Source organism: Pleurodeles waltl, chromosome 5 (assembly GCF_031143425.1).
Source record: "Pleurodeles waltl isolate 20211129_DDA chromosome 5, aPleWal1.hap1.20221129, whole genome shotgun sequence".
NCBI classification, from domain to species: Eukaryota; Metazoa; Chordata; class Amphibia; order Caudata; family Salamandridae; genus Pleurodeles; species Pleurodeles waltl.
In genome coordinates, this window is record NC_090444.1 from 1,864,591,240 (window position 1) to 1,864,612,696 (window position 21,457).

Here is a 21,457-nt window from a genome sequence, read left to right on the forward strand (position 1 = left end):
CTGTTTGCACTCTGCACCCGGCCGACCCCGTGCCACTGAGGGTGTACTTTTTGTGCTGACTTGTGTCCCCCACCCCCCGGGTGCCCTACAAAACCCCCCTGGTCTGCCCTCCGAAGTCGCAGGTACCTACCTGCTGTCAGACTGGAACCGGGGCACCCCCTTCTCCATTGAAGCCTATGCGTTTTGGGCGCCACTTTGACCTCTGCACCTAACCGGCCCTGAGCTGCTGGTGTGGTAACTTTGGGGTTGCCCTGAACCCCCAACGGTGGGCTACCTTGGACCCAAACTTGAACCCCGTAGGTGGTTTACTTACCTGCAAATCTAACAAACACTTACCTCCCCCAGGAACTGTTGAAAATTGCACTGTGTCTAGAATCCTGCGAGATGGAGGATTTCTAAAAGTTAGAGTCACCTCAGCTCAGGACACCTAAGGGGCTGTCCTGACTGGCCAGTGACTCCTCCTTGTTTTTCTCATTATCTCCTCCAGCCTTGCGGCCAAAAGTGGGGCCGTGGCCGGAGGGGGCGGGCAACTCCACTAGCTGGAGTGCCCTGGGGTGCTGTAACAAAGGGGGTGAGCCTTTGAGGCTCACCGCCAGGTGTTACAGTTCCTGCAGGGGGAGGTGAGAAGCATCTCCACCCAGTCCAGGCTTTTTTACTTGCCACAGAGTGACAAAGGCACTCTCCCTATGTGGCCAGCAACATGTCTGGTGTGTGGCAGGCTGCTAAAACCAGTCAGCCTACACGGGTAGTCGGTTAAGGTTTCAGGGGGCACCTCTAAGGTGCCCTCTGGGGTGTATGTTACAATAAAATGTACACTGGCATCAGTGTGCATGTATTGTGCTGAGAAGTTTGATACCACACGTCACAGTTTTCAGTGTAGCCATTGTGGTGCTGTGGAGTTCGTGTTTGACAGACTCCCAGAACATATACTCTTATGGCTACCCTGCACTTACAAATGTCTAAGGTTTTGCTTAGACACTGTAGGGGCATAGTGCTCATGCACCTATGCCCTCACCTATGGTATAGTGCACCCTGCCTTAGGGCTGTAAGGCCTGCTAGAGGGGTGACTTATCTATGCCATAGGCAGTGTGAGGTTGGCATGACACCCTGAGGGGAGTGCCATGTCGACTTAGTCATTTTCTCCCCACCAGCACACACAAGCTGGCCAGCAGTGTGTCTGTGCTGAGTGAGGGGGTCTCTCGGGTGGCATAAGACATGCTGCAGTCCTTAGAGACCTTCCCTGGCATCAGGGCCCTTGGTACGAGGGGTACCAGTTACAAGGGACTTACCTGGATGCCAGGGTGTGCCAATTGTGGAAACAAAAGTACAGGTTAGGGAAAGAACACTGGTGCTGGGGGCCTGGTTAGCAGGCCTCAGCACACTTTCAAATCATAACTTGGCATCAGCAAAGGCAAAAAGTCAGGGGGTAACCATGCCAAGGAGGCATTTCCTTACACTGCCTGCTGCCCCCCCCCCCCCCCAACAAAAGAGGACAAGACTAACCTTTCCCGAGAGAGTCTTCATTTTCTAAGTGGAAGAACCTGAAAAGGCTGTCTGCATTGGCATGGGCAGTCCCAGGTCTGTGTTCCACTATAAAGTCCATTCCCTATAGGGAGATGGACCACCTCAACAGTTTTGGATTTTCACCTTTCATTTGCATCAGCCATCTGAGAGGTCTGTGGTCAGTTTGAACTACAAAGTGAGTACCAAAGAGGTATGGTCTCAGCTTCTTCAGGGACCAAAACACAGCAAAGGCCTCCCTCTCAATGGCACTCCAACGCTGTTCCCTGGGGAGTAACCTCCTGCTAGTGAAAGCAACATGCTGGTCAAGGCCATCATCATTTGCTTGGGACAAAACTGCCCCTATCCCATGTTCAGAGGCATCTGTCTGCACAATTAACTGCTTGGAGTAATCTGGAGCTTTGAGAACTGGTGCTGTGCACATTGCTTGTTTCAGGGTGTCAAAGGCCTGTTGGCATTCTACAGTCCAGTTTACCTTCTTGTGTATTTTCTTGGAGGTAAGTTCTGTGAAGGCTGTCACTATGGATCCATATCCCTTCACAAACCTCCTGTAGTACCAGTCAAGCCAAGGAATGCCCTGACTTGAGTCTGGGTTTTTGGAGCTGCCCAGTCCAGAATAGTCTGGATCTTAGGCTGGAGTGGCTGAACTTGGCCTCCACCTACAAGGTGACCCAAGTAAACCACAGTTCCCTGCCCTATCTGGCATTTGGATGCCTTGATAGAGAGGCCTGCTGCTTGCAGGGCCTTCAAAACCTTCTTCAGGTGGACCAGGTGATCCTGCCAGCTGGAGCTAAAGACAGCAATATCGTCAAGATAAGCTGCACTAAAGGACTCCAAGCCAGCAAGGACTTGATTCACCAACCTTTGGAAGGTGGCAGGGGCATTCTTTAAACCAAAGGGCATAACAGTAAACTGATAATGCCCATCAGGCGTGGAGAATGCTGTCTTTTCTTTTGCTCCTGGTACCATTTTGATTTGCCAGTACCCTGCTGTCAAGTCAAAGGTACTTAAGTATTTGGCAGCACCCAGTTTATCAATCAATTCATCTGCCCTTGGAATGGGATGGGCATCTGTCTTGGTGACAGAATTAAGTCCTCTGTAGTCCACAGAAAACCTCATCTCTCTCTTTCCATCTTTGGTGTGAGGTTTGGGGACTAAGACCACTGGGCTAGCCCAGGGACTGTCAGATTGCTCAATGACCCCCAATTCCAGCATCTTGTGGACTTCCACCTTGATGCTTTCCTTAACTTGGTCAGACTGTCTGAATATTTTGTTTTTGACAGGCATGCCGTCTCCTGTGTCCACATCATTGGTACACAGGTGTGTCTGACCAGGGGTTAGGGAAAAGAGCTCAGCAAACTGCTGCAGGACCTTCCTACAGTCAGATTGCTATTGGCCAGAGAGGGTGTCTGAGTAGATCACTCCATCAACTGAGCCATCTTTAGGGTCTGTGGAGAGGAGATCAGGGAGAGGTTCACTCTCAGCTTCCTGGTCCTCATCTGTTACCAGCAACAGATTCACATCTGCCCTGTCATGGAAGAGCTTGAGGCGGTTCACATGGATCACCCTCCTGGGGGTCCTGCTAGTGCCTAAGTCTAACAGGTAGGTAACCTGACTCTTCTTTTGTTAGACCGGGTAAGGGCCACTCCATCTGTCCTGAAGTGCCCTGGGAGCCACAGGCTCCAGAACCCAGACTTTCTGCCCTGGCTGAAATTCAACCATAGCAGCCTTTTGGTCATACCAAAACTTCTGGAGCGGTTGGCTGGCCTCAAGGTTTTTACTTGCCTTTTCCATATACTCTGCCATCCTTGAACGTAGGCCTAGTACATAGTCCACTATATCTTGCTTAGGCTCATGAAGAGGTTTCTCCCAGCCTTCTTTCACAAGAGCTAGTGGTCCCCTTACAGGATGGCCAAACAGAAGTTCAAAGGGGGAAAACCCTACTCCCTTCTGAGGCACCTCTGTAGGCGAAAAGCAGACATGGCAAGAGGACATCCCATCTCCTTTTGAGTTGTTCAAGGAGCCCCATGATCATGCCTTTCAATGTCTTGTTACATCTTTCAACAAGACCACTGGTTTGTGGATGGTGTGGTGAATTTGTAAGTCATCCCACACGTGCTTCAGGTATGCTGACAAAGTTGGTACCTCTGTCAGACACCACCTCCTTAGGAAATCCCACCGCTGCCACCAATGTAGGAAGTTGGCTCTGTATGCACTATTTAAAAGTAAGGAATAGTATGCACAGAGTCCAGGGGTTCCCCCTTAGAGGTAAGATAGTGGCAAAAAGAGATAATTCTAATGCTCTATTTTGTGGTAGTGTGGTCGAGCAGTAGGCAACAGCAAAGGCAAAAAGTCAGGGGGTAACCATGCCAAGGAGGCATTTCCTTACACACGGGTACTCACCTGCTGGCAGACTGGAACCAGTGCACCCCTGTTATCCATTGAAGCCTATGTGTTTTGGGCACCTCTTTGACCTCTACACCTGACCGGCCCCGAGCTGCTGGTGTGGTAACTTTGGGGTTGCCTTGAACCCCCAACGGTGGGCTACCTTGGACCCAACTTTGAACCCTGTAAGTGTTTTACTTACCTGTGAACTTAACAATTACTTACCTCCCCAGGAACTGTTGCTTTTTGCACTGTGTCCACTTTTAAAATAGCTTATTGCCATTTTCTGTCAAAACTGTACATGCTATTGTGATTATTCAAAGTTCATAGAATACCGGAGTGAAATACCTTTCATTTGAAGTATTACTTGTAAATCTGGAACCTGTGGTTCTTAAAATAAACTAAGAAATGAAAATGTCACTTACCCAGTGTACATCTGTTCGTGGCATCAGTCGCTGAGATTCACATGGTATGCATGAGCTCGCCATCTGGTGTTGGGTCGGAGTGTTACAAGTTGTTTTTCTTCGAAGAAGTGTTTGAGTCACGGGACCGAGTGACTCCTCCTTCTGTGCTCATTGCGCATGGGCGTCGACTCCATCTTCGATTGTTTTCCCCGCAGAGGGTGAGGTAGGAGTTGTACTATAGTAATAGTGCCCGCGCAATGAAAAATGTAAGTATGTACCTATTAAAGGATTAAGTAATATATATACAAATGTACAAAATTGAAGGTAACTTCTGAACTGCTACAGGCTTCCGGGGAGGTGGGTGGGTCCATGTGAATCTCAGCGACTGATGCCACGAACAGATGTACACTGGGTAAGTGACATTTTCAGTTCGATGGCATCTGTCGCTGTAGATACACATGGTATGCATAGACTAGTAAGCAGTTAGTTCCCCATAAGCGGTGGTTTAGCCTGTAGGAGTAGAAGTTGTCTGAAATAGAGTTCTTAATACAGCTTGACCTACTGTAGCTTGTTGTGCGGATAGCACATCTATACAGTAGTGTTTGGTGAATGTGTGAGGCGTAGACCAAGTGGCTGCCTTACATATTTCCTGCATTGGGATGTTTCCTAAAAAGGCCATTGAAGCACCTTTTTTCCTTGTTGAATGTGCCCTGGGAGTAATGGGCAGTTGTCTTTTTGCTTTAAGGTAGCAGATTTGGATGCATTTAACTATCCATCTGGCTATACCTTGTTTTGATATTGGGTTACCTGCATGAGGTTTTTGGAATGCAATAAATAGCTGTTTAGTTTTTCTGATATTCTTTGTTCTGTCAATGTAGTACATTAATGCTCTTTTGACATCTAATGTATGTAGTGCTCTTTCAGCCACAGAATCTGGCTGTGGGAAAAAAACTGGTAGTTCTACCGTTTGATTTAGATGGAATGGTGAAATAACTTTTGGTAAAAATTTTGGATTAGGTCGTAGGACGACCTTATTTTTATGTATTTGTATAAAAGGCTCTTGTGTTGTGAACGCTTGAATTTCACTTACTCTTCTTAGAGATGTAATGGCGATGAGAAAGGCAACTTTCCAGGTTAGGAATTGTATTCCGCAAGAGTGCATGGGTTCGAAAGGTGGGCCCATGAGTCTTGTTAGAACCACGTTTAGGTTCCATGAAGGAACAGGTGGTGTTCTTGGTGGTATAATTCTTTTAAGCCCTTCTATGAATGCTTTGATAACTGGTATCCTATACAAGGAAGTTGAATAGGTATGTTGCAGGTATGCAGATATTGCTGCAAGGTGTATTTTAATAGAAGAGAAGGCTAGCTTTGCTTTTTGTAAATGGAGCAAGTAATTTACTATATGTTTTGGAGTTGCGTCTAGTGGTTGTATCTGATTAGGATGGCAGTACCAAACAAATCTTTTCCACTTACTTGCGTAGCAGTGTCTAGTGGATGGCCTTCTGGCCTGCTTTATGACTTCCATACACTCTTGGCTAAGTTGTAAGTGTCCGAATTCTAGGATTTCAGGAGCCAGATTGCTAGATTCAGCGATGCTGGGTCCAGGTGTCTGATCTGTTGGTTGTGTTGCGTTAACAGATCTGGTTTGTTGGGCAGTTTGATGTGTGGTACTACAGACAGATCTAGCAGTGTTGTGTACCAGGGTTGTCTTGCCCACGTTGGTGCTATTAAAATGAGTTTGAGTTTGTTTTGACTCAATTTGTTTACTAGGTAAGGAAGGAGAGGGAGAGGAGGAAAAGCGTAAGCAAATATTCCTGACCAGTTCATCCATAGGGCATTGCCTTGGGATTGCTTGTGTGGGTATCTGGACGCGAAGTTTTGGCATTTTGCGTTCTCTTTTGTTGCAAATAAGTCTATTTGTGGTGTTCCCCAGAGTGTGAAGTAGGTGTTCAGAATCTGTGGGTGGATTTCCCATTCGTGGACTTGCTGGTGATCTCGAGAGAGATTGTCTGCCAGCTGATTCTGGATCCCCGGAATAAACTGTGCTATTAGACCAATTTGATGGTGGATTGCCCACTTCCATATTTTTTGAGCTAACAAGCTTAACTGCGTTGAATGTGTCCCTCCTTGTTTGTTTAGATAATACATCGTTGTCATGTTGTCTGTTTTGACAAGGATGTATTTGTGGGTTATGATTGGTTGGAAAGCTTTTAGTGCTTGAAAAACTGCTAATAATTCTAGATGATTTATATGCAGTTTTGTTTGATGTATGTTCCATTGTCCTCTTATGTTGTGTTGATTGAGATGTGCTCCCCACCCTGTCATGGAAGCATCTGTTGTTATTACGTACTGTGGCACTGGGTCTTGGAAAGGCCGCCCTATGTTTAAATTTATACTGTTCCACCATAGAAGCGAGAGGTAAGTTTGGCGGTCTAGCAACACCAGATCTAGAAGGTGACCCTGTGCTTGAGACCACTGTGAGGCTAGGCACTGTTGTAAGGGCCTCATGTGCAGTCTTGCGTTTGGGACAATGGCTATGCATGAGGACATCATGCCTAGGAGCTGTAGTATTGTTCTTGCTTGTATTGTTTGGTTTGGAGACATGTGTTGAATGACTCTGTTGAAATTGTGGATCCTTTGTGGAGTTGGCGTTGCTACTCCTTTTGTCGTGTCTATTATGGCTCCTAGATATTGCTGTACTTTGCTTGGCAGAATGTTTGATTTTGCAAAGTTGACGGTGAACCCTAGTTTGTAGAGGGTTTGTATGACTTGATTTGTGTGGTTTGAGCATTGTGTGAGCGAACTGGTTTTGATTAGCCAGTCGTCTAGATACGGGAACACATGTATTTGCTGCCTTCTGATGTGTGCAGCGACTACTGCTAGGCATTTTGTGAATACTCTTGGAGCGGTTGTTAAACCAAAAGGCAATACTTTGAATTGGTAATGTATTCCTTTGAATACAAACCTTAGATATTTCCTGTGTGATTGATGTATTGGTATATGGAAATATGCGTCCTTGAGGTCTAGGGTTGTCATGTAGTTGTGTTTTTTGAGCAATGGTAACACTTCTTGTAGTGTGACCATGTGAAAGTGGTCTGATTTGATGAATGTGTTTACTACTCTGAGGTCTAGAATTGGTCTCAGTGTTTCGTCCTTTTTTGGTATCAAGAAGTACAGTGAATAAACTCCTGTGTTTATTTGTGTGCTTGGTACTAATTCTATTGCATTTTTTTGCAGTAGTGCTTGAACTTCTATCTCTAGAAGCTGTGAATGGTATTTTGATAAATTTTGTGATTTTGGTGGTATGTCTGGGGGGAATTGCAGGAATTCTATGCAATAACCATGTTGGATAATTGCTAGGACCCATGTGTCTGTAGTTATTTTGTCCCATGCTTCGTAATATTGACGTATCCTCCCCCCACTGGTGTTGTGTGGGAGGGGTGAGTGACGTGTGAGTCACTGCTTGTTGGTAGTTGTTTTGGGGCTTTGAAATCTTCCTCTATTCCTAGGGAATTGCCCCCCTCTATACTGGCCCCGAAAACCTCCCCTGTACTGTCCCTGGTAGGTGGGCGGTGCGGACTGTGAGGTGCTAGCTTGTGTGGCCTGACCCCGAAACCCTCCTCTAAAAGATGTTTTGCGGAAGGTGTTATAAGATCCTCTGCTCTGCGGGGAGTAGAGTGCGCCCATGGCCTTGGCAGTGTCAGTGTCCTTCTTGAGCTTTTCTATGGCTGTGTCGACCTCCGGACCGAACAGAAGTTTTTCGTTGACTGGCATGTTAAGCACTGCCTGCTGAATTTCTGGCTTGAATCCAGACGTTCTGAGCCATGCGTGCCTACGGATGGTAACCGACGTATTAATGGTCCTTGCGGCTGTGTCTGCTGCATCCATGGAGGAGCGTATTTGATTGTTGGAAATGTTTTGACCCTCCTCAACAACCTGTTTTGCTCTTTTTTGCAGATCTTTTGGGAGATGTTCAATGAGATGCTGCATCTCATCCCAGTGGGCTCTGTCGTATCGCGCTAGCAGCGCTTGTGAATTTGCGATGCGCCACTGGTTTGCTGCTTGGACAGCAACCCTCTTCCCGGCTGCATCGAACTTCCTGCTTTCTTTATCTGGGGGAGGTGCATCCCCAGAAGTGTGTGAATTTGCCCGTTTTCTGGCAGCCCCTACCACCACAGAATCTGGTGGCAGCTGAGAGGTGATGAATACAGGGTCCGTAGGAGGCACCTTATACTTTTTGTCCACCCTAGGCGTCACTGCCCTACTTTTAACTGGCTCCTTGAAAATGTCCTTTGCATGGCGTAGCATGCCTGGGAGCATCGGCAGGCTTTGGTAGGAGCTGTGGGTTGAAGAGAGGGTGTTAAATAAAAAATCATCCTCTACTTGTTCCGAGTGTAGTTCCACATTATGGAATAGTGCTGCTCTAGCCACCACTTGTGAGTAGGCTGTGCTGTCTTCCGGTGGTGATGGCCTAGTTGGGTATGTGTCTGGGCTGTTATCAGACACTGGTGCGTCGTACAAGTCCCACGCATCCTGATCTTGGTCATCGTGGCTCATGGCGGTGTGAGCTGGCGAATGTGACGGGGTGTAAGTTAGCGAAGCCGGAGTTACAGGTGGAGGCGAGGGAGGAGGTGTTACCTTTTGTGCTGTTTGTTGCTGAGGAGTAAACTGAAGCGTTCTCTTTCGTTTGACAGGTGGAAGGGTACTGATCTTCCCAGTCCCCTGCTGAATAAAGATACGCTTTTGCGTGTGATCCACGTCAGTGGATTGCAGTTCTTGTTCAAATCTATGTTTCTTCATTTGTGAAGACATAGAATGCTCTTCAGTATAGGAGCCTGAAACAGGGTCTGATGTCGCTTTTTTCGGCTCCGAAAACCCTGTTGATTGTTTTTTCGGCTCCGAGGTAACCTTCCTCTTTTTCTGTGCCGAAAATTCTTGGCCTCTATGGGCTTCGGCGCCACTGTCTCGGCGTAGATCCGTGTCGACACCGAACTCTCGGTGTCGATGCTTCTGTTTAGCACTCTCTCGGTCCCGAGGAGGCTGCGTGCCGGTGTCTCGACCGAAGTCGGACGATCTCGACACTGAATGTGCCTTTTTCGGTGCCGATTGTTGGTCACCGAGAATTTGGGTGGAGCCATGGCCGGTTGGCAGTGGCGTCCCCTGGGCCTTCTTTCCTTTTTTAAGTTCTGATCTCGACGTCTTACTCACAGTTTTTGTAGAGTCTAGCTCGTCGGAGTCTGAATCCTGGATGGAAAAGGATTCCTCCTGTTCCTCTTCTGTCTCGAACTGTCGACGCTCCTTTGGCGTGGACGCCATCTGCAGTCTTCTCGCTCGACGGTCGCGCAGAGTTTTTCGGGACCGGAACGCCCGACAGGCCTCACAGGATTCTTCGCTGTGCTCGGGTGACAGGCACAGGTTACAGACCGAGTGTAGGTCCGTATAAGGATATTTGTTGTGGCATTCGGGGCAGAATCGAAACGGGGTCCGTTCCATCGGCGTTGTTCTCCACGCGGTCAGGCCGACTAGGCCCCGACGGGGTGCCGAAATCTACCCCGAAGGGCACCGAAGCGCTTCGATGTTCAACGCGTCGTCGTATGTGTCTATCTCGAACCGGATCGCAACGATACCGTCGAAAATCTTCCGTTTTCAGCTATCTTTCCGTTCCGAAACTCGGAGCGACAGGAACACGTCCGAACCCGATGGCGGAAAGAAAACAATCGAAGATGGAGTCGACGCCCATGCGCAATGAGCACAGAAGGAGGAGTCACTCGGTCCCGTGACTCGAAAACACTTCTTCGAAGAAAAACAACTTGTAACACTCCGACCCAACACCAGATGGCGAGCTCATGCATACCATGTGTATCTACAGCGACAGATGCCATCGAACATATATTTTTCTATACAAAAACCTATTGGCCTGGAATTGTCTGAGTGTGTGTTCCTCATTTATTGCCTGTGTGTGTGTACAACAAATGCTTAACACTACCCTCTGATAAGCCTACTGCTTGACCACACTACCATAAAATAGAGCAGTAGAATTATCTCTTTTTGCCACTATCTTACCTCTAAGGGGAACCCTTGGACTCTGTGCACACTATTTCTTACTTTGAAATAGTATATACAGAGCCAACTTCCTACAGAAGCCCTCAGAGAAAGCTCTCTATAATCTTCGCTGGTAATGGCAAAAGATAGATGGATCGCAAAGTTCTGATCAGTCGTGGGCTCACCATTTCTAACTTCCAACATTGGACAAAAATGACACTGAGGTAACAGACTGGTTGCTTAATACTTCCAAAACAGGAGTGACTGGCTGCCTTTGAGCACTATTTCTTCATCAGCAGTGCCTGGATATAAATGGTAGTCAGTGAACTCCACCCTTGGCAAAAGCTGGAAACACATTAGGGAGTAGCTGCTGTTGGAGTCGCAAACATGAAATAGTATCAGCAATGTGTTCAAGTTTAAAGATGAGAGAGATGGACAAAGGCACTTCAGATCCTTGATAAGGACTAGAGTTTCGGGAGTCAGTGACGGTGTGTGGGTGAAGGAACGTAGAGGAACCTGTGCAAAGATGCATTGAATTGTCAAATTACAAATGACCATCTAAGGCAGGGCAGTGAGGCGTCGGTGACTGGCAGTTCATAAAGAACAGTCAAGTTTACCTGAAAGTAGGGAAGAAATGTCCGTACACCACTGACATCTTGTACTCAGGCACATTCTGGGGGTGAGAAGGGGAGGTGTCCAAGATTTTTAAATGCCAGAGGCTTACAGCCCATGACATCCCATAGCAAATGCACTGTCAGTCTATGCATCTTGAGGCTTCTAGGCAAACTGATGACTGCCCCAAGGAAGCTTTTACAGTCAGGCTTGAAGGCAACTGTGGAATTTATAACAGACTCTGTGCTCTGGCTTTACCTGAAAGAAGACACCTTGGACTTGTCATTCTGCTCCCTCCTCTCTGGTGTCTGGAAAACAATGTGCGCTTGACCCTTGTGTGGAGTAGTGGGGTCCTTGGAGATGTACTCGAGAATGTGAGGGCTGTCATCGTTGCGTCGGACGTAACCCTGGTTGATGAGGTGCATCACACAAGACAAGACATCTGTGTGGCTGCTGCAGAAGCTAAGAAACCTGAGAGGGGCACGAGATTCCCATTTCTGGCAAGCATCAATCACCTGCAGCAGGAAAGGGAAAATTAGCACTGATTTAGGGTTACAAAACAGAACTTTTCACTCTGTACAGAAATGACTGTTTTCACCTGACACAATGCCCTAGGGACAATTACCACAGTCTGCTGCTTCACGCCAGCCACTCACTCTACCAGTTATCACGATTACACACACACAACTCATTTAAAAGGCCAGGATGCACTCACATTTTACAGCAGTTACTCACACCTTGCAGGCACTTGGTAAGGCTCAGGCAGACTTGAAACAGATCTCTACAAGATCATGAATTCCCTTGCCCAATGCACCAGACTAAGAAAATCAGGCAGGACTGAGACACCATCTGGCTGCCTCATAGCTACTGTCAAATTCTGCTTGTTGTCAGCCTTAAGGGCATATCTAGTGCAAGGCTAGCCTCTCCCTTCCAAAGCACCCTGAAGTGCTTTCCACGCTCTACTAACGCGATGTCAAAATAAAACATTTAAATAAAAATGCAGAAGCTAGTGACTGAACCGTGGGCCAGACTTCCAAGATTGCTAAGGAGTGACGTATGCACAGGGTCTATACAGACACACCTGTGGTAACGCAGTCCCTCACAGTACAAGTCATCCTGCACTGCCCGGGCACGACCGTCCCACAAGTGTCACTATCAGCACTGTTACAGTGCCACGCCAAAGTCTCTGCCAGCATGCTGTGATGTAGCGGAGTCGAAATGAAAGGAAATACTGCCAAGAAGAATAAGTATGTTTAAAGAACCATGCAAATGCCATCAGAAAAGCAAAGCGATTCCACAGGGATTATGAGAGAACGGGAAGGGGGAAACGCAGCTGCAGTTTTACAGGCGGTGTGATCCACCCAACCTCTAGTTCTGACACACATCCCAAGGCTCATGCAACTATCTCAATACATTTGCTGCTGATAAATTCAATAAAACAAGTCTTCCTGGCTGCAACTGGTAAAACTCAAGAGCCAGCACGGAATACAGGGATAATTCTTCTTACAAGCGGTAACTGAAGACATCCGTTCTTTGCTGTACAGAATGAAAGTCCCCCGATTCTGTGTGCAATCCTGCTTGAGCATCATCTTGAAAAAACCAGCACAATGCTTTGCTCCCGTTATAAAACATTTAGGAAACTTTTTATTTAAAAACGTTTGTTGTAGAACCTATCCTTGAAGAATAAATATTTCCCTTATGATAAAAAACCTTAGTAAGTGCTCTTTCCAAACTCCGTCCCATTACCACCTTTCCATTGTTGAGTGAAACTGAGAATGTAATCAAGTCTCTTTCAATATTTTATCTCCCACTCATACTGGAGTCAGACGAGCAGCTTGGCCAGAATCTGACCTTTCAGGCTTCCGAGACGATAAACTTTAGGTTATGAACTAAGCAGCTCTATGCACATTGGTCATGCAGGATTTATCTGCCACCTTCAACAACATGGCCATCATAATCCCACTGCAGTACTTCTCACAGCGTTTAGGGGGCACACACTACTCAACAATGGTTCCATTCTGTATTATCAGACCATAAACCGGTGAAACTCGCATCTGCCCGCACTCCTTGAACTGCATTAGGACATGGAGTGTCACAGGGGTTCCCCCTTCTCACCTGCACAGTTCAACATTTATAAAGACATCAGTTCAACCTAAAAATTTACATTCAATTTTAGGCAGATAGCAACCAAATGTGCATTAAATGCTCTAATGACCTTCAACACAAGAGCAACTTGACAACTGTACAAGACATTCAGGTCAAGCTGTCAGAAAACTACCAAAAACTGAACCAAACCAGAAATGAGCTGATCACTTTTTGTATCAAAAACAGACATGCTTCACAATCCTTGAGGATACCCACTGGAAGAAAGCGTTCCCCCGGTTTCCAAGGTAAAGACCTAGACGGTTTTGTTTTTGAGGACTCCTTCAAATTAGCACAGCCACTAATGCAGGTTTCCTCAGCAACAGCTGGGCTAAACTGATTCTTATTATCTCAAAAAACATGGGCCCTGGTGGTTGGCACTGCAGTTAATTCACACCTGATGACTGTAATGTATTGTACTTGACTTTGCTGAATAATAATCTTAATAGACATCAGTGGACCCAGAAAGCTGAGTCATAGCTCAATGAGCAACTCAACGGCTTGCCAAGTACTGGCTTCCAGTGAGGATCATATCAAGTTTATAGTCCTGTGCCTTACCAAAGATATGTCCTAACCAGCAACAACCAGCTTACCTACCTACCAACATTACTAGGCAAACCTTTGGTCAACTGCAGGCAGAGTCCTTAGACCAAGGGGGATCTGTGGGTTCCTCCTTCCAGCTGTCAATGGCTGCCAAAGTTCAGCTCCAGTGTCCAGCTCCAGCAAAAAGAAGCCTCTCCCCTTCGTGCAAGACTAAGTGGGGATGGAAAGTTCTAGAAGCTAGGCAGCCCTGGCCAATCCCATGTGTCACATCACCTCCTCACACCTGTCCAACACCTCCTGCACAGCATGCTGGGACACTTCAAGATGGCACCATCAAGAAGGCAATGGCCATATCTCCTCAAGGGGTCTTTCTCACCAAAACTTAAAAATGGAGACCCCTCCTTTGATGCTCCAAAGGTCTGGGCTGCCTACTTTGTTCAGACCCTGGTACAGTGTAACAGCTATTTAACGGATGCATATTTTCACTCCTTCCTCCTCAGGAGCTGAGTGAAGCACTGTTAATTGCTTCCATTGAGTGTGAGGACTTTGCTCCATCTGCTGGAGAGCATTGTCAATAGATTGGCCAAGCAGGGTGGACCAAAGCCTGGAGTCTGATCCTGAGATGAGCTAGAGTGGAGAAGTGTGGCACAATGGTTAGAGCGCCAGACCCTGATGCAGAGATCTGGCCCGGGACCAGGGCTCAATTCCCTTGGACCAGATAATTCTCGCCTCGGTGCCTACTCTCATTAATGGGTCACACTCTGCAACTCTGGGCAATAGCTTGCTTAATCTCCACAACGGCCCTCACAGTGCTTGGATGCCTGGCTTCACCCTGGCGCTGTCCAGGAGTGGGTGCCTCACAGGGAAAAGCCAGGAGGGGTTCCACAGTGGTATGCGTACAGCGCCTTGAGACCCTAACGGGTGAGTAGTGCGCTATACAAGTGCGAAGTTTACAGAGACAATGGCAATCGTGGATGACCTATAAGGTGTACACTCATCTGTTTGGGATTTGCATAATCCATCTTGGCACAAATATTGGCACCCCATTTTGATATCTTGATGGACTTTGCAGCCCCAAAGGGGAGTGAAACTGCACTCTAAGGCACATTCCCCCCGCTGTATGTAAAAAGGTGTCACTGCAGACAACACACTAATCCACAATGTGTTTCTCTGTGAGTGTCCACTCATATTATAAGGCCTATCCCAGGTCAACACCTGGTCCTGCAGAGTCCCCTCTGTGCCAGGCTATCTCTGAACAGTTACCAGGCTGCGCACAATGGGAACTGTTTCAGTGTAACAGCCAAGTGCTCCCTAGTGTTGCTGCATCATTGTAGCCTTACCTTAAAAGGCAGACTGGCGGTAAAGATGCGCAGTCTGTTTACTGTGTGTTTTAACGTGGGTGAGCCACGAGTTGTGAGTCTCACCCACAGTAAAATGCCCAAAACCAGGTGATCCAAAGGCAAAAAATCAAGGTGACTAAGTGGGCAGAATGCATTTCGTTACAATCAGGTCCTCAGAGCAGGGGTACATGACTGCTTATCATACAGGGGACATGCAGGTGGTAACTCTTTAAAGGGAAGCCCACGTTTCCAGGCCTCCACTACAGAATACAAGCTGCCTCCCATGCAGAGCCCCCTTTGAAAATGCAGGTCTTCACCTCAATACAACCTATTCAGTGCACTCCAACCAAACGAGATACAAGTTTAGGTTTCTCCTGCCAACTTGTACTTTGATTGCACTGCAGACATATTGCACTGTAAAATCTCTGCCTAATGTTGCTCACTTTTTCCCTAAATTACTTGCTTGATGTCTTGACTGAATGCAGATCACATCTATGCTGGTTCTAGGCTGCGTCTCTTCCGTCGCTCTCTTACCCTAAACACCAGGTTGTCGATGTGCATCTCCTTTTCCTCCTTCATGATCTGGATGATCAGGCAGCAGATGATGTTCCGCTTCCGCTCCAAGGTGCTGCCTTCGTCACTCTCGACATTCAGGTAAGTCTGTTTGGGAAGCAGCCACTGTGCCGACGGCTGTTCCCCACACTCTCTGACATAGTCTTCGTTCAAACGCAAAACAACTGAAAACCAAAGCACACGAAACTGGGTTAGTCACACCCCCTAACAGAGGCACAAATGAAAGGGAAATGTTGGCCTAAGGACAGCCCCCCACATGCAGAAGTCTGAACTGCTTCAGTTCAGATGGGTTACCAAGGCCAGGCTATGCTAGCCAGCAAGGGTGCATGTTTGACTGTAAAGAGCACATAAAACCCAGATTGTAGTGTACACTACACAGAGTCTGTATTAATCTAACTTTGAAGTAGGGCGACATGAGAATTCGTCAACAGGACTTTTTCGCCACAGTGTTGAATACTACACTCATTAAGGCATAGGGCCTGATTTAGATCTCAGAGGTGTTACCGTCAATCTGAGCCAACGGCAGGCCCGAGAAGACAGTCAGGTTGACGGTGTTCTACCCACTGTATTTGGATGTATTGCGGCTCAGTCGAAGATCGCAGCAACGGAGTGCCCTCCTGAGCCGTCAGTCAGGTGGGTTACCACCGGCTGTATTTAGATGTTAAGGTTAGACAGGCGGTGTCATGTTGGCGGTCTGCTGACGAAGGTAGGACATCAGTGGACCCAATGGACATCAGACAAGGACAGCGGCTGTAGACTACAGGTAAGTCACAAACACACACACACACTACCCTTCACATATGCATCCCCCTGCATTACACACACCATTAGCCATTGCCATCCCACCACAACACAGGACCCACATGCAACAAACACACATTGACATACATCCATCACACAACACACACTATTCATACTGAATCCACACAACACACCCACAACTACACAAACATATGCACAAGCACAACTACACACATCAGGACAACAACCGCCACACAACATTCATCTAAATTCTGCATGCAACACAACATACTCGCCATATGCAAGTGGCACACATATTGACAAAACCACATCACCCACTATACACCGCCCTTTACCTCACCAAGCCAATTGCATCTTGTAAGGAAATGCCTCCTTGGCATGGTTGGCCCCTGACTTTTTGCCTTTGCTGATGCTATGTTTACAATCGAAAGTGTGCTGAGGCCTGCTAACCAGGCCCCAGCACCAGTGTTCTTTCCCTAACCTGTACTTTTGTATCCACAATTGGCAGACCCTGGCATCCAGATAAGTCCCTTGTAACTGGTACTTCTAGTACCAAGGGCCCTGATGCCAAGGAAGGTCTCTAAGGGCTGCAGCATGTCTTATGCCACCCTGGAGACCTCTCACTCAGCACAGACACCCTGCTTGCCAGCTTGTGTGTGCTAGTGAGAACAAAACGAGTAAGTCGACATGGCACTCCCCTCAGGGTGCCATGCCAGCCTCTCACTGCCTATGCAGCATAGGTAAGACACCCCTCTAGCAGGCCTTACAGCCCTAAGGCAGGGTGCACTATACCATAGGTGAGGGTACCAGTGCATGAGCACTGTACCCCTACAGTGTCTAAGCAAAACCTTAGACATTGTAAGTGCAGGGTAGCCATAAGAGTATATGGTCTGGGAGTCTGTTTTACACGAACTCCACAGCACCATAATGGCTACACTGAAAACTGGGAAGTTTGGTATCAAACTTCTCAGCACAATAAATGCACACTGATGCCAGTGTACATTTTATTGCAAAATACACCCCAGAGGGCACCTTAGAGGTGCCCCCTGAAACTTAACCGACTGTCTGTGTAGGCTGACTAGTTCCAGCAGCCTGCCACACTAGAGACATGTTGCTGGCCCCATGGGGAGAGTGCCTTTGTCACTCTGAGGCCAGTAACAAAGCCTGCACTGGGTGGAGATGCTAACACCTCCCCCAGGCAGGAGCTGTAACACCTGGCGGTGAGCCTCAAAGGCTCACCCCTTTGTCACAGCACCGCAGGACACTCCAGCTAGTGGAGTTGCCCGCCCCCTCCGGCCCCGGCCCCCACTTTTGGCGGCAAGGCCGGAGAAAATAATGAGAATAACAAGGAGGAGTCACTGGCCAGTCAGGACAGCCCCTAAGGTGTCCTGAGCTGAGGTGACTCTAACTTCTAGAAATCCTCCATCTTGCAGATGGAGGATTCCCCCAATAGGGTTAGGATTGTGACCCCCTCCCCTTGGGAGGAGGCACAAAGAGGGTGTACCCACCCTCAGGGCTAGTAGCCATTGGCTACTAACCCCCCAGACCTAAACACGCCCTTAAATTTAGTATTTAAGGGCTACCCTGAACCCTAGAAAATGAGATTCCTGCAACAACAAGAAGAAGGACTGCCTAGCTGAAAACCCCTGCAGAGGAAGACCAGAAGACAACAACTGCCTTGGCTCCAGAAACTCACCGGCCTGTCTCCTGCCTTCCAAAGAACTCTGCTCCAGCGACGCCTTCCAAAGGGACCAGCGACCTCTGAATCCTCTGAGGACTGCCCTGCTTCGACGACGACAAGAAACTCCCGAGGACAGCGGACCTGCTCCAAAAAGACTGCAACTTTATCCAAAGGAGCAGCTTTAAAGACCCCTGCAATCTCCCCGCAAGAAGCGTGAGACTTGCAACACTGCACCCGGCGACCCCGACTCGGCTGGTGGAGAACCAACACCTCAGGGAGGACCCCCGGACTACTCTACGACTGTGAGTACCAAAACCTGTCCCACCTGAGCCCCCACAGCGCCGCCTGCAGAGGGAATCCCGAGGCTTCCCCTGACCGCGACTCTCTGAAACCTAAGTACCGACGCCTGGAAAAGACCCTGCACCCGCAGCCCCCAGGACCTGAAGGACCGGACTTTCACTGCAGAAGTGACCCCCAGGAGTCCCTCTCCCTTGCCCAAGTGGAGGTTTCCCCGAGGAAGCCCCCCCTTGCCTGCCTGCAGCGCTGAAGAGATCCCTTGATCTCTCATTGACTAACATTGCGAACCCGACGCTTGTTCTAACACTGCACCCGGCCGCCCCCGCGCCGCTGAGGGTGAAATTTCTGTGTGGGCTTGTGTCCCCCCCGGTGCCCTACAAAACCCCCCTGGTCTGCCCTCCGAAGACGCGGGTACTTACCTGCAAGCAGACCGGAACCGGGGCACCCCCTTCTCTCCATTCTAGCCTATGCGTTTTGGGCACCACTTTGAACTCTGCACCTGACCGGCCCTGAGCTGCTGGTGTGGTGACTTTGGGGTTGCTCTGAACCCCCAACGGTGGGCTACCTTGGACCAAGAACTGAACCCTGTAAGTGTCTTACTTACCTGGTAAAACTAACAAAAACTTACCTCCCCCAGGAACTGTGAAAATTGCACTGTGTCCACTTTTTAAATAGCTATTTGTGAATAACTTGAAAAGCATACATGCAATTGAAATGATTCAAAGTTCCTAATGTACTTACCTGCAATACCTTTCAAACAAGATATTACATGTTAAATTTGAACCTGTGGTTCTTAAAATAAACTAAGAAAATATATTTTTCTATAACAAAACCTATTGGCTGGATTTGTCTCTGAGTGTGTGTACCTCATTTATTGTCTATGTGTATGTACAACAAATGCTTAACACTACTCCTTGGATAAGCCTACTGCTCGACCACACTACCACAAAATAGAGCATTAGTATTATCTATTTTTACCACTATTTTACCTCTAAGGGGAACCCTTGGACTCTGTGCATGCTATTCCTTACTTTGAAATAGCACATACAGAGCTAACTTCCTACACATCTCACACACACATATACACGTACTGAGTCACACACAGCTCGAAGCACAACAGGACCGGCACATTGCAATGTGCGCACATCAGCACTGTTGACAAGTGTGAATGTAACGTCACTATGGCGCCAGCATTCATTTGGCAATGAATACTGACACCAAACTGACAACTGTGTGTATGTGTTCGATATGTGTTGTGTACCAGTGTGTCCCTGCCCGTGTCTCCAACATATGCATCTCAGAGTAATTTTTAACAAGTACTGTGACTATATGTCTGCAGTGGTACCGTTCCTATGTGCAGTGATCCCCGGCCCAACGTACACAGTCAATGTGGGTTGCCTACCTTCGTGGCCAGTGAAGGGAAGGTTGTCTTTTCTCTGGGGTCCTGTGGCAGCAGCGACGGAGGGTCCTGTCTAGTCATACATAGCCGGAAAGGGAAGTGGAATTGGGAGAAAAGGGGAGTTTTCACTCCCCTTTCCCCGCCAAGTATGAAGTGGAGGTCAGACCACCACTTTTTGATCAGCAGAATGGCACATCTAAATCTCAGCGATAAGTGTGGCTGGAGTCCCTACATCAGCCACATTTTCCTTTGAAGCCATCACAGAAGATGGGAACGCTTGGCAGAATCGGCAGGATTCGGGTGGGTTAAAGTCTATGGGACCGCCAACATGTAAATAAAGCGGGCAGACCGCCACAGCAGCGGATGGGTTTCCAGTCCAAAACTCGACAGGGGGGATAGTTACCGCCACGATCTAAATTAGGCCCAAAGTCTGTGTCCTTATTAACAATGCTGTATGAGAACTGAAGGCTACAACACATACCTTGTTGAGAAGGCTCGTCACTCTCAGACTTGATGAGGATTCCTTTTGTTTCAGTCAGAGGGTTCAAGGCATGATTTACAAGCGCTGGAGAGAGACCGGTGTACTGAATCAAGGACGACAAACTAACCACCTGGAATCCGAAGAAAAATAAGGGGTGCTTGAAGCTATGGTTTTCATGAGAAAAGCATCAGCACTAGAAGGGAAAGCACAAGGCCATACAGAGAACTTTGATGCCGCTGGTGAGAGATTGCAGTACCAGCGTTTTCTACAGCGTCAAGGGGAAGAGCATCACATGGTAAATAACATTAAAATACCATCAATGCTCAATCAATACTTTATCTTTGAAGAACAGCAATGCTTACCTTCTGTAGCAATCCTTCTGGTGGATGCTTTAGCTACCTGCAGATTCCTCACTTCTTGAATTCTGCCGGGCACCAGGCCTCCTGCGCCACCAGGCGGTGCAGCGGCTCCGCAGAGTCCTTGGGCTCGGCTCCAGAGACATCATGGATATCCTGTAAGGCACCGTCCCAATGCACTAATGTCACCTCCCCATCTTTTTCTAACACTCCTGGAGGTGGAGAGGACTCCGGTAAGGCTGAAATACCAAGCAGCACGACTATATATCGGTACCTTATTACGAAATATGCCGGACCCTTCCTCATAATGAGGCGGCAGGAGGGATCAGGGAGGAAACTACTGAACGACAGTATCCAACAGTAGATACTATCCAAAGGTAAGAAACTTGTTTTTCTGATGGACACTTCCAAATGTAGTTCTGCATCTCTTCAATCAACACCAACTCAGCACCTCCGAGGCAATGGGTTTGAGGAAACATCCAATCAAAAACATCTGCAGCACCACACACGGTATGAAGTTCATGCAAGCTGATGTGAGACATCTGCTTGGATTGAGAACAAAGACCTCTGATTTCCAGAGAACCCAAATGACCCACCCAAACCTTTGGTTACAACTGTGACCACTGCCAGAGGACAAAAAGGCTTCCTGAAACACAGGTGCTCAGACACCAGACAGCACTATCCCCATGTGCTACTGCATGAGAAATCTGATCCTTGCCTGACAGGATTTGCCTTTGCTAGGCCCACTGGACGTGGAAGCAACAACGTAGTGCCCACATAGACGACCAAGGGTACGGCACTAGCAAGATGCAGAAGGCAAACAGGCCCAGTAAATTAAGGATTGTCATAGCAGACAATAAGTCCCTTCCAGTAACACCAGGAGCATAGCCTGAAGCTGATGGAGGCACAGAGGCCTTGA

The 21,457-nt window shown here is 47.9% G+C and overlaps 1 protein-coding gene across 1 annotated transcript in view; it reads right to left on the bottom strand.

Annotated features, from left to right (window-relative positions):
• The window catches only part of CUL9 (cullin 9), a 576,404-nt gene that overhangs the window by 197,225 nt on the left and 357,722 nt on the right, over positions 1 to 21,457 (bottom strand). Inside the window, exons 29-31 of the mRNA XM_069236395.1 lie at positions 20,183 to 20,312; positions 15,524 to 15,726; positions 11,223 to 11,479 (exon numbers count right to left, since the gene is read on the bottom strand). Of these exons, the coding sequence (XP_069092496.1) occupies positions 11,223 to 11,479; positions 15,524 to 15,726; positions 20,183 to 20,312 (590 nt within the window). The remainder of the gene's footprint in view (positions 1 to 11,222; positions 11,480 to 15,523; positions 15,727 to 20,182; positions 20,313 to 21,457) is intronic.